At 35.3% G+C, this 19371-nt stretch overlaps 1 protein-coding gene across 11 annotated transcripts in view; it reads right to left on the bottom strand.

Annotated features, from left to right (window-relative positions):
* LOC126816305 (transcription factor hamlet) overlaps positions 1 to 19371 on the bottom strand; it is a 92184-nt gene that overhangs the window by 10413 nt on the left and 62400 nt on the right. Inside the window, exons 5-6 of one of the 11 annotated variants that reach the window (XR_008787700.1) lie at positions 17044 to 17736; positions 16678 to 16919 (exon numbers count right to left, since the gene is read on the bottom strand). The exons of 3 other annotated variants lie outside the window; for them this stretch is intronic. Coding sequence is in view for 7 of the 8 variants with exons in the window: in XM_056099822.1 (XP_055955797.1) it covers positions 6192 to 6404 (213 nt within the window). In the remaining variant the exon portion in view is untranslated. Of the gene's footprint in view, positions 1 to 6176; positions 6405 to 9513; positions 11744 to 13029; positions 13215 to 14237; positions 15089 to 16677; positions 16920 to 17043; positions 17737 to 17792; positions 18533 to 19371 lie in introns of those variants that run through there. 7 more of the 11 variants (XM_056099822.1, XM_056099841.1, XM_056099862.1 and 4 more) reach the window with 7 other exon arrangements.

Raw genomic sequence — 19371 nt, 5'->3', positions numbered from 1 at the left:
CAATCACGTGGCAGAAAACTACGTGATGACACAAAACATCAGTCAGCTGGACCTCCTGTTTTAACCTCTTTTTATTATGACAAAGGGAGAAAATGACCCGCCCTCTCTTCTCACGACAGCGAATTTATAAGTGTGCTTTAAATTGACTTTTTAATATACAATGACTTTTTATTTTCAACCCATAAAGTCTTATTTAACTTAATTAAATCAACCTGTCCATAATATTGTATTTAATGTACTGGACGTTAAATCTTTAATAAACAACAACAAGTCATTATTTACTCCCAATAATTAATCCAAGCGGTGATTATTTAATGTTTCGTGTCGCCTTGTAAAAATTAATCGAAATAATCAAAATGGCCGACAATTTTTTTCTGATTGAAGAGTAGGCAGAAACGACGCTGTCCCGGCAAGCTTTCCCTCATGGCATACTGATTGGCTTATACCCCATAGAAATATACACCCATTTTCATAAGAATTGTTGGTGCACAAAAGTAGAATGTTAAACCGAATTTCCTTTTATTTGTATTTCAAGTACAGAGGTTTGACCACGAGTGAACATGACATTGGCGAATACAGATATTACATCTTCCGCAACTCCTTGTTTATCAAAATATAATTCTAACACACAAAGATGTAATTTTAGGGATAATTTTTTTTTATGAAATAAACTAAGAGAGAGAGAGATCATTCGGTTAAACATCTTTATAGTGTAGAAAATACCAATCAGAATGTTAATAGAACAGTCAAGAATAAACTATCAGAATGTGAGTCATAACGTCCGAACAATTCATTTTGAGCTGATTTTTTATAGTTCACGAACATAATGATACTCTCACATGGCTTTGTTAAAGTCTTTGTGCATCACTTGCATTTTTCGGAAAATATCCAATTTTCGGAGAATTAATCTACGCTAAAATGTACCCAAATGAATGATTTTTAAATACTAAATCATTTTTTTGTCAATAGTAAATAATCTCCCAGCCCATCAAAAGATCGTTGTTAAGATTGCTGGTGGTGCTGGCTTCTGTCCGATATTCCGTTTATATCATATATGCGCAGCGGATCCCGAATGTCTTTGTAAATACTGAATGGAATTGAACCATGTTTGGAGTGATATTCCTTTTAAAGATTCAACTTTCACAATAAGTTAGTTTACTAAGGATAACGAGAACATGTTTATCATTATAGCACAACCTGCACCTAACAATGTGCCCAGACCACTTTACAGAAAAATAATACAACACTGCCACTAGCTACAAGCACACATACAATACGTAAAACATGGCAAGATGGCCTACCGAAAGTAACCATTAAACATCATTAATGAAAGGCTTGTTGAAGCAGATGAAGTTTTGACTTGGAGTTAGATAACGGTGTTTATTTCAAAGTTTATTGAGTCCTTACAGAAAGGGCTACCATTACTCCCAACAAGTATAAAACCCGCTGAACTGGATTTGACATAGTAAATCTGAAAGATGTGCGGGTGCTAGATCAACCAGTGCCGGTCAAATAACAATAACATTTTGTGACATGTATATATAGTTGAACCAATTATCAATCAAGCTTCATAGTTCTTTGGCCGCATGTACTATCACTGCATTGGCCGAGAAAGTTCATCGGGATTTTCCAGCGTTGATTCCCCTTGTCAGTGGTGCAGGACGAAGGGCCTGAAAAGGCCCTGGATAGTCGTTCGGATGGTACGAAAAACCGAGGTCCCGTGTATCCATTGGTGTGCACATAAGAGATTCCTTGGCAGTTGGAATTCGATACAAGAGTAGGCCATAGCTGCACACTTCTGTGTAGCGTATGCTCGTCTTCGTTAGCCCAGTCGGAGCAGAACAGTACGACGTTAAACCCCATTTCATTTCATAGTTCTGTAGCATTTGGAATTTATGTAGAAACGTCAATGGAACACAATAAAAAACTGCAACTGTCCAACCTAGATGTTATTCATTATTGATAATATTACACACTAACTAAAGAACTGTACTGTACACCCTTAACCACCAAAAAGATTTACTGCTACGCAATCACTGAAAAATCCACCCAAAAAGGCTGTTCCGGTACCACCATCACCCCTAAACGTACCATTATCTATTTTTCTTGGCCAACCATATTTAACTGTTGTGCACCATGGGAAGACACCAGGTTGGAAATAAGTGTCGCTTCTTCCTAAATGATCACCATGAGTGCAGAATGACAACCATACTACAGATCAAGTTAGATCTATCTTCTAACCATCCAAGCAACATAAATAGTGGCTGATAAATTCTATTTTTCACAAAAATTTACATCCCTTTCTGGATATAGGCCGCCTTTAAATGATTAATATTTCTTTTGCCATCCAATTTAATTTTTGTAGGATCTGTATGTTTACTGGGAGGACGAATGTATGACTTACGTTGTAAGTCCTTCTGACTTGTATATAAAATTTTGCAGAGATTCAAACACTTGTTCCATTCCTATTTGTTGGTCAGACTAATACATGCCAGAGCAGGAACTAGCTGGCTGATTTTGATGAAGGGTTGGGTATCTGAGCAGGATCTAGCTGGCTGATTTAGATGAAGGGTTAGGTATCAGAGCAGGAACTAGCTTGCTGATTTAGATGAAGGGTTGGGTATCAGAGCAGGAACTAGCTTGCTGATTTAGATGAAGGGTTAGGTATCAGAGCAGGAACTAGCTTTCTGATTTAGATGAAGGGTTGGGTATCAGAGCAGGAACTAACTTTCTGATTTAGATGCATACGTTTAATATGAGTTCTCAAATTATGTTTGTATTTCATCGATATGTCACAAAATGGACACTGAAAACTCACATTTAAATGATCCGATTTGATATGTCTTTTTACGCTATTTACATGACTGAATTGTCTTCCACAAATCTGGCATGATGGTTTATCAGGAACCTACAACAGACAAAAAAAGATAAGGTTATTGCCCTACAGCAAACAAAATTCAATCTTGCCAAGATTTTGGTCTGATATGGACGTTGATATGTGCTACCAAAACAGATAAATAGAGTATAAGCAAACAGACAAAAAACCCTATTTTATCCATTGAGAAGCTTTGAAACAAGTCACAAAATTGTACTTCTCATTGAATCAAAGTTGACTATGGTAATACGAAATATCGTGAATGATATGGGGTTCAATGTCATACTTTTCTGCACCAAATCAGCTAATGAAGACGGCATGCACCCTGAAGTTCACGCTTCGTCAAATTCCACTTGCTACGACCTACTTTTTTTCGATTTACAACTGTCATGGAGATTTTTGACATGCTGTCAATGGTATACACACAACCTTGATTCGTTATCCTTTGCTAATCCTCCTGTACTGCACCGCTAACAAGGGAAACCAGGCTGATAAATCCGAGGATTTTCTCGGCCAATACCAGGATTTAACCAGTGACCTTCTCGTTTGTGAACTACCATGAATATCAAAAGCATTGAACGTAAGACGTATTAATAGTGAAACAAGTATCTGACCATGTGCTATCACTATTCATCACTATCTGTTGTTTGTGAGATATATATTCTAGTGTTGCTTCCATTTATACCTCGGCGGAAGAACCTCCAGATTTATCAAGCCTGGTTCCCATATGACAAGGGGGGTAGCACCTAAAGGACAGACAAGTAAAGTGTTGCCTAGTTATTTGGATGGGACAAAAGATCGGGCTCCACCCATGTACACACCTGGCATGCACGTGGAATGCTGTGAAGAGTAGGCGAAATTGGGGGGTTTGTCCCATCTGAACGTCTAGACGCTACACCAATTACAACTGGGAACCATGCCAGAAAATTTCGAGGAATTTTGTCAAGGAACTTACTCACTCGACTAACATGGTTCCCAGGATGGGAAGAGTTATCTCCAGAACATGACTCAAGGCACATAATTCTAGTCATGAATCTTAACATGGTGTAAGAGCTTTTGTTCTTTTCCAAAGAAACGGACCACGGTAAAAGACACACAAGTTCAAACACAATCCAAAAATAAACATGTCCACAGTGACGTAGATAAAATCAAAAGGTTTTATTTCAATAAAAAAACCATCAATAATCAGAATTGATACTAAAAAATACCCAAAACACACCAGTATACATATACATCATAGTCTACAAAATTAACCATACATATATTTCAAATTAAACGATAGTAAAGCAGCCTTGAAAAACATCAAATCATCATCAAGAATGATCGACAGAATTACAATCTTGTTTAACTATAATATACACATTATACATATTAGTATCAACAAAATAAGGGTTTTGATCAACACCAGGACCTTCTATTAGTGAGCCAGAGGCTTACACACTGAACTACCGTGGCACCCTCTTATTAGGGCATTCAGTGTTAAACTATTCACATTTCAGGTACTACACAGTATATTTTCAGTAAGAGTTTTGAAGTTCTGCTACATGTAGGTTTAAGGTCGTGTCTGATAGTTTCAGTTCAAATAAAATGAGGAACTGTATTACAGTAGAGCAAAGTTTTAGACATTTCAGACTCAACAAATTATAACAGTGCCAGCTATATGTCTTATAGCAAGAATTGAATGTTTATGTTCTTTGACTAATCAACAGATTTAACCCTGTTTTATTCACAAAATCATATCTAGGAAGGTTCCTTTAATGTTTGGAGTCCACAGAGGTTCTTAAGCCTAACCCCTCTCTTACCCATTTGGCCCCTCTATTACCACAAATAAACACCTATGAAACCTTAATAATTGTGTGGTCTACCCTTATAAAATTGCATCTAAACAGATACTCTTTTTAAGATGCATTATGTAAGATTAAGATAAAGAGCTGACAGTTAAGGATATAAAAGCTTTAAAAGTTTAAAAATAGGTAATGAAAAATGAAGATATTGAAAATTTGAATTCTGAGCAAAGTTATGGCTGTTTGGAGAATAACGGAGTCTCGATTGTCATTGCTACCGTTGTTACGATAGTAAACTAGTCTTGATTATCCATTTTTAAAGTATATTAAATGACGATCTTCTTTCAATCCATTGAAAATCGCAAGCATCCGATGTTCTAGAGAGTTGATTATGATCTTGTCATGTTAATAAATGTCTAATTAATAATTTCTATAAAATTTGAGGCCTAAAGAGAGAGCTGCAATAGGCAGATGTAGTTCTTACATAATGCATCTTTAATAATATGTACTATTGTTTTGAACTATATAAGGGAAAGCAATAGAATCTACGATTTGGTCATGTTTACCGAAACATTAATCTGATTAAATCTAGGTTAGCCTCTACTAAATACCAAAACATTATCAAGGAAATGCAAAGGAATTGGGGTTGAATGTCTCATAAACACAACACTTTCGCCCTTTTGAGACAAATATATGCTAAATGGATATGGATATGTGTGCAATGCAAGTCACACAACTTTTGCCCAGACAGCGGGGACTTTCCGCATACTCTTCTTTTATATCAAACTGTCATGGGTTCTTTTATAAACCCATGTGTACACGGGTGAACCTCGGAACGACAAGGCACACTTTCGTTGTCCACACTGTAGGTTTCATACCCGACAAGTGACACCCTAGATTGAGCAAATCTGAAGGGTCGCATTTGCCCATGCCAGGATTCGACCCTGGGACATACTAGACACAAGTCCAGTTAGTTCAATGACTGCTATACTACCGCAGCCCCAAAATATTCTCAAATCCAGGATCTGCTTCATATAGCATATCAGGGTGCACACGTTCTATGTGTCTCTTTAGATGATATTTTTGATGACTTGTTTTATCACAATATGGACATGAGAACACAACATTCATATGGAGTGCTTTAATGTGACGTCTCAAGTTTTTCATAAAACTAAACTGTCTTCCGCACACCGGACACGATGGTTGATCATTAACCTACAATTAAAGAGAATAATAAACAATTACATTCTGTCTAAATATAGAAACATCAGAGTCATTATTATTGGAATCAAATGAGTCATTATTATAACCAAATGAGTCATTATTATAGGAATCAAATGAGTCATTATTACCGGTATATGAACCAAATGAGTCATTATTATAGGAATCAAATGAGTCATTATTATAGGAATCAAATGAGTCATTATTATAGCAATCAAATGAGTCATTATTATAGGAATCAAATGAGTCATTATTATAGCAATCAAATGAGTCATTATTACAGCAATCAAATGAGTTATTATTAAGAATAACTATTTCTGTTGCTGTTCTCTATGTTGTTGTGGCAGTTGATCTGGATGTCTTAGTAGAATATGATTTTTCAAACGGTATTTCTGATCACATGATACATTGCAATACGGACACGGGAATCCCATATTCAAATGAACGGCTTTTAAATGTCTCTTAACACTGCACGCTTGGGTAAACTGTTTTCTACATATTGGACAGGCTTTCCCACCATGCACCTATAACAGAGAAAACAAAAAATAACACATCTATCTATGAAGCATAATAAGTAAATCACAATTTGTTTGATGAGAAATTTTTACTAAATAGGTCATGACAGTAGGCTCCTAAATAGACACAAAATTGACAAGTAAAAGTGTATAGTTGTCTGGATGGGACAAAAAACCAAGGTCCTGTTTTATACCATTAGTAACATGTTCAAGATCCTCTGACAGTTGGAATATGATATAATAAGTAGATTATTTTCATCTTTATTAGCTCGGTTAGTGCAGAAAAGTTAGACATTAAACCTCCTTTCATTCCCAGGGAGGTTGGGTGGCCGAATGGGTAACGTGTGCATTGGATCAGATGGTCTGTCATTGATTCAAGTGGCATGGTTTCGATTCCCCGCTTGTATGTGACAAGGAGTAGGGTCGCCTGTCCAACCTGGTGGGTTTTCTTCAGGCCCTCTGGTTTCCTCCCACCTTTAAAGACCCCTATGCAGAAGTGAATTATGGAAATAAAATTGAACCATGTGTTAGTCCCAAAAATGACCTAGTTTGTGGCAAGTCAATGTCAAACACAATTTTTCTCTCTCTCCTTTCAATATGGTTTGTTAACAAATATTTATTTTATACCTCCATTGGGTATGGATTTATCATAATCTTTCCCCGATATAGACTACCTATAACACAAATGACCAAATCAAAACTGCAACAAAACAGATCATTATAGAGACACTGATTGGATTTTCCCAGATTGGAAGTTGACAGAGCCCACCTCAAAACATGTCATATACTATGAATTATGTTGAACGTATGAAACGAATAGCAACTACAATTAAATATTTTGTTTTCATACTGAAACAAAAACAACCAACCTTATTTGTGTCAATTAATGTTCCAATATGACCAATCTGATTAAAACACAGATCCTATTTCGTTTTGTTTTTTATAGTTCAAAATTTTTTTTTACACTAGGATCTGGAAGAGTTGTTATACAACAGGCATTCTAGTTGATGTGAGGAATTAGCCAAAGAAACAGTCTGTTGCGACGAGTTCTTGGCGTGCTCTTCACGGAACTGTGCTTAAACCCCTAGAAACATCAATGCTGATTGATTAATCAATATCTGACATCATAGGGTAAAAAATCGCTCATATGATCTCCGACACGATCTCCCAGTACAACTGGTCAGATCTCCATGTAGTGTAGGCCATCGAAAGTATAAAAAAAATGAAATGAAATATAGATCTGTATTTTAATCAGATTGCAATATGACATACCGTATTTAAAGTAAGTTAGTTCATAAAGCCTCTGATCGACCTTTGAATCCCTTGTAAACTATAATATTGTGAAATTTGAATCTCTAAAAGGAATTTCAGTCCAAACATTTTTCATTTATATTTAGTGTTTATAAAGATATGATGAATATAAATTTCCTAACATTCAATATCCTTTATGCGACTGAATCTACTGTTGATACTTTGGTTTTGGTATCTTAACCCTTTTATTGCGTTTACCCGGTAGTATCGGGTATTATAAAATGTTGTTAAAATGTGCGTACCCGGTATTACCGGGTTATTAGTACAGCTCTCACTAAATTAGCACCGTAACTGCAAGTACCATCCATTGTATTTTCTATATACTAGAACATATTTCCACATGTTTCAAAGCGGAAAACCGTAAAATGGGGGAGTGGACACTGACAACGTAGAAGATGCACTCTCGACGAAGTCATGGATGACATCTTCCCTGACCTAGACAGTGTGGACAATTTCGAGGCGGGTGATACACACAATTCCTTTCCAGTTAGTTGATAATGACAGTAGTCAGGACAGTGATTGGTCGTATGAAGTGTGTGATTTGTTGCGCGACGTTCCACGTATATGGTATTGAAAGGGTTAATAAAATGTTGAAGTATCAAGCTGAGCACATTTTAATATGGATTAAGGTGTGAAAAATTAAATATTGTCCGAAAAATTGGCTTTGCAGTCCAAAGTTGTCTGTCTTCCATCAGTCTTCAAGTTGTCACAGCCTATACTGAAGTCTTGATGTTCTCAGTTCTACAAATTGTACTAACATAATCTGACTTGTATGTGAGATAATTCTAGCATGGATAATCAGTCAACGCAAGAGTAAAGTCCGAGAAAGTTTAACTATAAGGATCTGTCGGTTGTGTGAGACTTTGTAAATTGTAATTCTGGTATGAATAATCAGTCTGAAAAACATAAATGCAAGGATCTATAGAGTTGGTTTTGGTTATATAAACCAATTTAAACTGATTGCAGATTATGTAATTTATCCTGTGAAACTAGAAATACTATTCATAAATACAGTCAAGTAGAGCTGAACATCCTGTCAGAACCATGAGATTATATGACCGTTTTTTTACAACAGACAGACTAGAAGGTACGAGAGCAGTGTCACCTAGGGCCTCATGATCTAGGTGTATAATATTTTTGACACTGTTATAAGCCTTTCTTACACGCATTGTAGTCTTAAAGTTGCAATTTCATATTTTTAAAATTTATTAAAATAAAGCCTTACAATGGATGGTATCTATAAACAGTACTACCTTGTTAAAGAATAATCCTATTAATCCTATAATTCACTATTGCCAGTTGAGAAATTGGCAAAAATATCATTTTCAACTTCAAATTCAAACGTTTGAAGATAGCTATTCCATGGGGGGAATAGAAAAACAAGGGAGGTAATTGTGTTATTATTTCCGGGGTCAAAGGAGTTTTAAGTGGGAGAATAATACCTATGATCGTATAATAGTGAGTTGACAACCTATTGAGCAAAAGACATAGAAATAATTATGTTTTGACTTTCTTAGAAAATATGAAATTATCGCTTTAAACATCATCCTCAGCATTGCTCAATTGTGTTTAAAACACATTTCATCTTCCTCTAGTCGTGAGGGTGGTGGATTGGGCGGGGCCTAATAATTGGAATAGCCTTGGGCTTCTCTTCATCTAAATCTGGCACTGTAAACATTCTCTCCAAAGACGCTAAGCTTATTTGGTCGTTGTCCAGAAAGATTCCCCAGTGCAAAACAACAGACATGTCAGTGCTAATGACAGATGTTGCAAATTATAAAGTTGCTCAAAAAAAGTTACACTGATATTAGTATCAAAGTTTTATTACTGACAAAATATGTATGTAAAAGAGGACACAAAAAGAAATTATTTATCGTCACTCCAGAACAACTATTCTTAATACAATATTTTAACTATTTGTTATCAGTCATCATTCCAAACACCAATAGTCCAGTATCACATTAAACCCCAATTTCATTTCATCCCATATCTGTCCTGCACATTAACTTAAACCCCATTTCATCTCAATCAAGTTATAATTCGCTATTGTGATGATAATCCAGAGATAATTCACCATTCTTATTTACAAATGTACAATAAATCTACCTTATTTCAGGTTTCAGTAGAGAAATAAAAAAACAAACATGCATATTATATTATACTCTGTATTCCTTTAATATATACCGGGGTTGTGTTGGGCACTGGCCTCATGGCTAGACATTCCTGGGTTTGAATCCTGAGACGTATCTTCAGAAATCTTTAAACATGGTTCAGAGTAAACATGATGCTTGCAGGACTGAAGTGGAAAGTGTGCCTAATCACGTGGATAGAACAAAAAACCAAATTCCACCCAAACGTGTATATATTGGCGTGCATGTTAAAGAACAAGCCAAATGCTCCACCCCACATTGCATACGTAACCAGCGTAATGAAAGTCACCACTTGTTATTCTCAAAATGACCAAAGTATTGCATTCACGAGACATTAAACCCCTTTACATACATTAGATTTACAAACCCTATAGAATTTTCGTACACACCAATATCGGGACAAGGGTCAAAACAGAAAGTCTGTGGTTTCGTCCTGGTGTTTATCCAGAAGATGTTTTTTCAGACGATACCTTTGATCAAATTGTTTATCACAATAGGGACATTGAAAACCCACATTGAAATGAACTGATCTCATATGTCTCTTGACACTTCTGGCCCGCGAAAAATGTTTCCCACAAACTGGACACATTTTCTCATCATGAACCTAAAACAGAGAATTAACAGCATGAATTACATGGAAAAGTTTATATTTCTAAAAGCTAATAAAATATCAAAACATATGCTGTAAGTTATATAGGTAAAGCACAACACACTAATGCATCTTAGATAATAGTTCCAATATACTTCTATTAGTCACATCATATGGCAGGTAATTCCTGAAAGTGTCTAGCCAACGCCTTTCTATAATCACTGTAAACAGTTTTCGATCAGTTCCAAATGATAAATAATATAACACAAAACACATGAACAATGTTCCCTCGAAATCAAGAAATCTATATAAAAGATAAACATTCTGTTTGTTAGTTTGGTTGTTGGCTGAAGGAAACCAAATGGCTGAAGTTATAACTGGAATTTAATAGTGCTATTTATTTTGTATTTGTTGTGGTATGGAGATTTTTCACCCATGCAACGCTGGTAACTAAGCTTGTCATCTTATATGTGTGCAGATCTAATGTGATCTCGCAGTGAATCTTTGTAAGCGAATGATTTTCCACAAATATGACACGTTTGTCGTATATTCAAATGCTGGCCCTTGATATGACGATTTAAATGTCCGGTTTGTTTAAACACTTTCCCACACCATTTACAAATTCTGCCTTGAATGTCCTAAAATGAAAAAGAAGCCGTTAAGTCTATCATTTATACAATCTAAAAAGTTGTTGTTTTTATTAGGCACAGATTGGCAAATAGTTAGTATCTTAATTATGATATAGATAAGTCCATCATTAATACAGGCTTTTTTTTCCCTTAAGTAACCAAGGGACCTTATAGTTCACCATGTACTGTCAGTAAACCGTGAAAAAAGGCACAAATTCAGACTTTATCTGGCACAATCTCTCCGCTGCCTGTCATTTTGTCTGGCACGAATTTGTCTTTTTTCTGTTTATTTTACATTTGATTAATTCTATGAATATAATCTCCCTACACAAGGTTGGTAGGTGCAGAAAAACAGATGTTAAACCACATTTCATTTCCACACAATGTTCAACATTCGGTAGTGCTATATATCGTCAGGAACCACTAATATCATAATTCCCAGACCTGACAGTCAGTACGTCTTTATTGAAGATGGGGATATTCCTGAGCTTGTTGAGGATGGAGACGTTTAATATGATCCCTTAAGTGGTATTTTTGACTACACATTTTAGAACAGAAGGGACACGAAAAGCTTTGATTTAGATGAGTAGATTTTATATGTCTCTTTAAACTGGATAAATAATCAAACGTCTTTCCACACGGAGAACACGAGAACCTCGACGCAGCCACCTACAATGACAAAAAAACGGATGAATTAGCCAAAATTCTAAGGTGACAAAAGTGTTTAAAAATATATCAACTTCATTAGATATTGTGGATATCATATTACAGAATGGAATTATATTTAATTCCAACTGCCTAGGGATAATTATGTGCACTCAAATGTGTACACGGGACCTCAGTTTTCCGTACCATTCGAACGACTAGACAGCTGTCCATTTCAGGCCGTCCGTCCTGCACCACTGAAATTGGGAAACCACACTGGCAAATCTCAATGAACTGTCTTACCCACTTAGCCACCATGGCTCGATCCCCTGGTGTTGAAAGATAAGGTTTTTTGAGCCTGTGTAAAAAGACCCATGACAGTTTGAATTCAACAAAGAGCAGGAAGAAACAGTGTCTGCCACTGTCAGGGAAAACCTGTTCAGTTACAAACAGTTACACTTAACCCAAATCCGGTTCAGACAAGCAGTTACACTAAACTCAAATCCTGTACTGTTACTAGCAGTAACACTAATTTAAAATCACGTACTGTTATAGCAGTTACACTAAACTCAAATCTTGAACAGTTAGTCAATAGCAGTAATGTAATTCCTGTATAATTACTAGCAGTAACACTAAACTAAAATAACACTCAACTCAAATCCTGTACAGTTACTAGCAGTAACACTAAACTAACATCGTGTATAGTAACTAATTAATTTAACCATAATCTTTTCAGTTAGAGGCACCAAATCTGGGAGAAAACTTGATGTAGGGCCCCTAAGACAGTCTCCCTATCCGAGTCCTGTGGAGGCCCCCCATCCCCACCCCCAGTCTAAGAAGAAGGCACCCAAATCAGAGAAAAGGGCCCCTTTGGCTATTTCCAATTGTCAAGAGTTCTTTTATGTGCACGCCAACGTGTAGAGGGGACATCAGGTTTTCGTCCTATGGGAATGATTGGATACTATTCCTTGCTAGGCCCTCCATCCTGCACAATTGACAATACCATGCTGGAAAATCCTGAGGAACTTTCTCGGCCAACATCAGGATCGAACACGGGACCTCCAGGTTAGCGAACCGTCTTTTTCACTAAGCCACTGCAGCTTCGTAGTCCAGGTGGGCAATGTCAGATTTGGGCAACGAAATCATCGGTTCCAGTTTGTATCTAACCCAACATAAGCCCTTAATCCACCCACTGTTTTCAGTGATTAGAGTGTGATACAGGTACAGAAAGGTAAGACGTTCAATCTGATCATTTTTTGTATAAATATAGCGTTACACCCATTTTATTTCTTATAAGTTTATGAAGTTACCTGCAATTTATCTAGAAGTATTGAGTATGTAGTCGTCTAATATGTTTCTGTAAATTGGTTTTATAAGTACATATTTTACTACAGTACGGACAATGAAACGACTCATTCATATGAAAACCTCGGACATGTCTTCTCATATTATGAATATTACTAAACACCTTGCCACATAAATCACATTTTGAGGCCTACAATATACAAATGATAGAGAATTACTTTCATTTAAAACTTTTAAAATTACACAATTTCAAGTAGGGTATTTCCAATTTGATTTTATGGCTTTTCTAAAAAAAAAAAGAAAAAAAAAGAAATAAGATTTGCCAACAATATAATTATGTTCTATAAAATATAGACTCACAGAATTATAGTTAAATTATTTAACGAGGTATGGTATTTTTAATAAAGGGCAGACTGGGTAGCCCTGGGCCCTTGGAGCAACTGGTTTACTTGTACCCCTATCGCAGTGAAGAATATGTGATATGATGAGAAAACAAACAGGATTCACCTTTTACGCACTCCACTCCCAGATCATTTTTCTCCCCGGATTTAGGCCATTATATATTTCAGTAGATTGTGAGATGAAATTTGTTTCCTTTTTTTTTCCAATAGGAGCCAATGGGTACCTGTCCCCTCTGGGTCCAAGGACCACATTCGACGATCCGAGGTCAAGTCTGCCCCTATTTCGTTCATGAATATGATCTCTTTATTTTAAATGCATTGCTAAGGATGGAACACAGATTATTACTGTTTCTGTTGTTAGTATTTTGATGTTATAACTTAATGATGTCATTTGGCAAACTATCACCATCAAGACCAGTCGCATCATTTTCTGTTTTATGAAAAAGGAGTTATGCCCAAACTCTGTATTTAATACACGTTACACGTAAATTTGTATGTTTTCTTAAGTAATCAGTGTGCTGACATTGGAGATTCTTGTAAACACACAGCTGATCATGACATGTTAGGGAAATCTTTCTCTTTTTGTTGTGTATTGTCCCCCTTGTTGTGTTTTTTTTTTCATTTTGATGAAGTCGGCATTACCACAGGCCTGGGACTGTAGAATGATAAAAACATAATGCTTGAATGACATTTAGTCAATGATGCCATTAAAAACACAAAGACCGTTCATATGGAATACAATCATTGGTTTATTATTTTTTTTTTTTTTTTAAAACTGTATTTTATTCAATAAGAATATATATTTATGGTATGATGTTTCAACAAGTGTTCTCTATACTATATCAATCTTAGTGGAAGAAGAAGCTAAGCTCAACAACAATCAATCAACACAGAATTTGCATAGCACAAACAATACTTCGATAAAGTTTCTAATGGGCTTAAAAGTTTATGTGGATTCTTTTAGTGCTTATTTTCGTCAAATAGATGTGTTTTCAAGCGTGACTTGAAGATTGAAGTTGTCTAGAGTTTTTGATTCATTGATGTCTAAGGGTAGAGAATTCCACAAAAAAGGTGCTGCAAAGTGTTCTCTTATTTTTTCGAGCATTTTCAACTTTATTTCACTGACTAATCCCCAATGTTTTTGCTATGAATTATTTGCTTTAGCAGAAATATCTGCCAATCTTTTCAAATACTGTTTTTCATAAGACTGGGTACAAATGGAGTTTAATATCTTGTCAGTACCATACTTTGGCCACAATTCTTTTTGTAATCACGTGTGCAATAACAGCAAGGAAAATATCCTTTTTGCCTCCATCTTGCAATACCGACAGGGGGAAAAAACACAATGGAAAATAACTAGAATCGTTCTTTCCCAATACACCATGATTGAACTAGGGACCTTCTGGCTAACTTGAGCCAGAATCTTACTCATGAGTCACTGTGGCTCCAAATGGTTAAAGCTCAATCAGCTATCTGTTATTTTATGGACTTTATACATATGACTTTCCATGTTCCCCTTACGAGTAAAGGCTCGATTACAGATTGGACATAAAACTCTTTCATTAAAATGTTGCTGTTTGATGTGTTTCTTCAGATTGCCGCGCAACGTAAACGTCTTATGGCAAATTAAACAGGGATATTTGTTTTCGCTGTCAAGCAAACCCTACAAGAAAATAAAAGAACAAAAAATTTAATTTATGAATTCTTAAAATGGTAAAATTTATTTGTCATACTATACGAAATACAGAAACAATGAAGGATCCTGTCAACAATTCATATAACAAATACAGTTACAAACTTACAGTTTGTTCAGGTTTATAATACAACTAAATGGCCCAGGGTCTTACTTAACCATCCAATGGTTAACCCATTCATTTAACAAAAATTTTAATTCTTGACTCTTAAAATTATAATATTTATTTTCATACCAGACAGGTTTCATATAATATCAAACACATAATTAGAGAAATAATAAGGATCTGGTCAAATACGTCATATAACAAATACAGTTACTGTTGAAACGATTAGTTTGTGCAGGTTTATAATACTGGAACAATCAAATGGCCCAAGGGACTTATAAACATCATTTAACCCTTTGAACCCATTCACTTTTTAAAAATCAGTTATACAGGTATAAGTATACTTTCAATTCAGTTTCTGGGTCTTCTAAATAAAAACCCCATAATATCTGCCAAATGAGCTACTTTTTAGAGATTCTGAATCCATTCATTTGTTTATTACAATGTCCATGTGTAATGTGTCTTGTCTGCGGGTTTGTTTGTTTATGTGTAGTATAGTTCTCCTGCATTGACTATTATTATGATTTATGCCAGCAGGTAACCTACAGAAGTTACGGTATAGACCCATTCGGTCAATAGTTCAATAAACTTTACGCTGAACTAAAATACGAGAAGAGGAAAACTAGGTGCATTATATACAAAGTGAATATTAAATCTAAAATTATAGATACAGGTATTAACAAGACACTCAATCACTTGGTTATAATTGACATACTGCACAACTTGAAAAAATATGACAGTGGAAAAATATGACAATGAAAAACTATGAAAAGGGAATTTTCTCAAAGAGAAAAAATATGACGGTATAGCATATGACATTTGAAAAATATAACATTATGAAACACTATCATTACAATTCTTGCTACTCGTGGCACTATAACTCCCATAATCAAAAAACAAAAACAATTTTACAGTGTATCCACTGAATACAAATATGCATTATACACAAGGTGACCATCAGGAGAATACAAAACAACAACTCTCTGGATTATTTTTCAATATATGTCTGTGCCTTCATGTTTCTTGTACTTTGATGACGCTTATATTATTTCTTATAGAGAGTGATAACAAAAATCACCAGAATGCAGGTCTGGAAATAATGAGTTTAGTTGTACCTAACATAACTTTTTAGAACTAATGATTCGTACTTCACAATTCATCATTAAAAACACTGAAGACACCAGCAACTCTTGCATGACAGGGAAACACTAAAGTATATATTTGATCGTTCACATATTAGAAAGTTGTTCCAATTCTTTTGAATGTATGGCTTTTATATGAGATTTCATGTTACCCCGCTGTGTGAAATAACGACCACATATTGGACATGCAACTCGGGCGTTGAAATGTATCTGTTGCATATGCTTCTTCAGATTTCCTTTTAGCGTAAATGACTTTTCGCACAGGGTGCAACAAAACCATCCTCCACCTACTCTCCTTTCCTACAAAATACAGAAGAGAAAAAAATGTCAGTGTCACATTTGCCTTGGCACTTGATCAACTACAATCATCAATATTATGTAAAGTTTGAAGATGTATTTTCATGGAGCCTTTCTGAGTGAATTGTTTTCCGCACACTGGACAGTCAAATCGTTTATTCAGGTGTTTAGCTTCAATGTGTTTCTTCAAATTTCCTTTTAAGGAGAAATGTTTACCACATATTACACATGGATATGGTCGTCTGCTCCCAAAGGCCTAGAAAATAAAAGTAGAGATGTCGACATAAAAACCTAAGATAACACACAAAATCACTGTTTAGACTTGATGATTCGTAGAAACTGTTAATGAATAGTTCTCATATGTAGAAATTTAAACTCACAAAAAAAAACCTGAATCTATATAGTAACGCCCCCTTGACAGTGATGGAGTATACATCTGTATGCATGAGGTCTGTTGAAACTTCTCCCAGGTCAATGAACATTGCAACTTTTAACTAAAGTCTGTTAACATTTTCATCTGCCTGAACTGTAAACATTATTGCCGTCTTTTTTATTCTAAAGAAAAGTTTTTAGATTGTCAGTCAAAATGGTTACACTTTTTAAGATGCAATAAGGACGACATAATCTGATTGTTTTACGTCATATTTATACATCATACTGATTAACACTGGGGATATATAACATAAAATGCCACGCAATCACTATTCCTGAAAACAGTCTCTCTGGAGAGTTCTTATGTAACGTCAAAGAAGTCTTTTGAGATTCAAATTCGATCTCACAATGCAGAAAAGTGGGATATGAAACCCAATTTCATTTCGATCGCACAAAAAAACCACCTAAGATCACACAACCACTATTTAGCCACTGGGCAACTATTCCTGAAAACTGTCTTTATGAATAGTTCTCACATGCAACTTCAAAGAACTCTTCTGAGTAAAAGTTCGTTTACACAAAGAACAATTAAATCGAACGTTCATATGTTTTCCTTCTATATGCTGTCTCAAATTTCCTTTGGACGTGAACAATTTTGTGCAGATGGGACACTGGTATTGTTTTTCTCTATATCCACCACCCTACAACATAGAGAAATATATCGATTAGAGAAAATCAAAACTATGTTATTTCAATATGTCACAACAAATATAACACCGATACTCTAAAACGTCACATTACTCCAAATCACACAGGGTCATATTTTATGGCATTGTCAAGCATTAGAGTAAATATTATGTACTCTAAATGTCAAAGGACACCGCTTTACTCCAAATCACCCAGGGTCATACTTTATGGCATAGTAGAGCATGTCACTTTATATTAGATTATATGTACTCTAAATGTCAAAGGACACCACTTTAATCCAAATCACACTGGGTCATATTTTATGGCATAGTAGAGCATGTCACTTTATATAAGATTATATGTACTCTAAATGTCAAAGGACACCACTTTACTCCAAATCACACTGGGTCATATTTTATGGCATAGCTGAGGATGTCGATTCATACTAGATTGTATACTCTAAATGTCAGAGGATGTCACTTTACTCCAAATCACACAGAATGCCGATTCATATTATTTTAAATATTAAAAGATCGTCCTCAAATTGGACAATCAAATTTCAACATCTTTAACATGATAGTTAAAATGACAAACAATGCCACTTTACTCCAAATCACACACAGGTCATATTTTATGGCATAGTCGACCATGACGCTTCATGTTAGATCGTATATTGAAGGACTTTCCGCAAATTGGACAATCAAATTTCACACTGAGATGAATTCCTTCCACATGCTGTTTTAGCGTTCCTTTATTGGTGTAAGTCTTGTTACATATTGGGCAGACAAATTTACCCGCACGAATTCCGACCTACAACAGATATAGAAAAACTCATTTAGCATTTACATAAATAAACCAATTTTTGAATTACTCCTATAGTGCCAAATGACATTTAATAAAAATACATTGCCAAGCAAAGAAAATTATATGAATTAATCAACCTTTAAAGTGGAATTATTACATGCATTCCAGACTAATTACTAATAAATTACCAAAGGTGAAATGAAATGAAATGCTGTTTAAAGTCCTATTTTTCTGAAACAACTGAGCTAATGAAGATGGGCATACACCACACAGTATGCTTTGAGCGAAATCTAGCCTGATCAACAGAGCTCAAGTCTACTTTTATTTCAAATTTCAACTGTCAATGTGTACAAAGGACCTCAATTTCTTGTTTCTTCAGAACAACTAGACAGTGTTCCTTGCCAGGTTCTTTGTCCAGCACCGCTGACCAAGAGAAATCACATTTTTTAAACAAACACAGAGATGGAACCCAGGACTTCCTGGTGAGCAAGTCAACACCTTAATCACTGAGCCACCATGTCTCCAATCATTATATGTAAAACTTGTTTCATTTTAAAAATTCAAAGAATTTAATATTTTAGTAGAATTGTTTATTCTCTATCAACACATACCAATCTGAACTAACACTACATCTGGTTGAACATGTGCTCATGCAATAATTCTTTGTGAACAGTTCGAAAGTGAGTTTTAAGGTATCCTTTTTGTAAAAATGTTTTTCCACAGACAGGGCAAGAAGTTCGAAGTTTCATATGCTGGCCTTGAATATGCTTCGTAAGATTACTTTTATAATTAAATTCCTTATCACAGTATGGACATTTCAGTTTGCTTGCAATACGTGCCTACAA

The sequence above is a fragment of the Patella vulgata genome, chromosome 3 (assembly GCF_932274485.2).
Source record: "Patella vulgata chromosome 3, xgPatVulg1.2, whole genome shotgun sequence".
Classification (NCBI taxonomy): Eukaryota; Metazoa; Mollusca; class Gastropoda; family Patellidae; genus Patella; species Patella vulgata.
The sequence above is the reverse complement of the archived record's forward strand: the minus strand, read 5'-3'. Positions and strand labels throughout refer to the sequence as shown.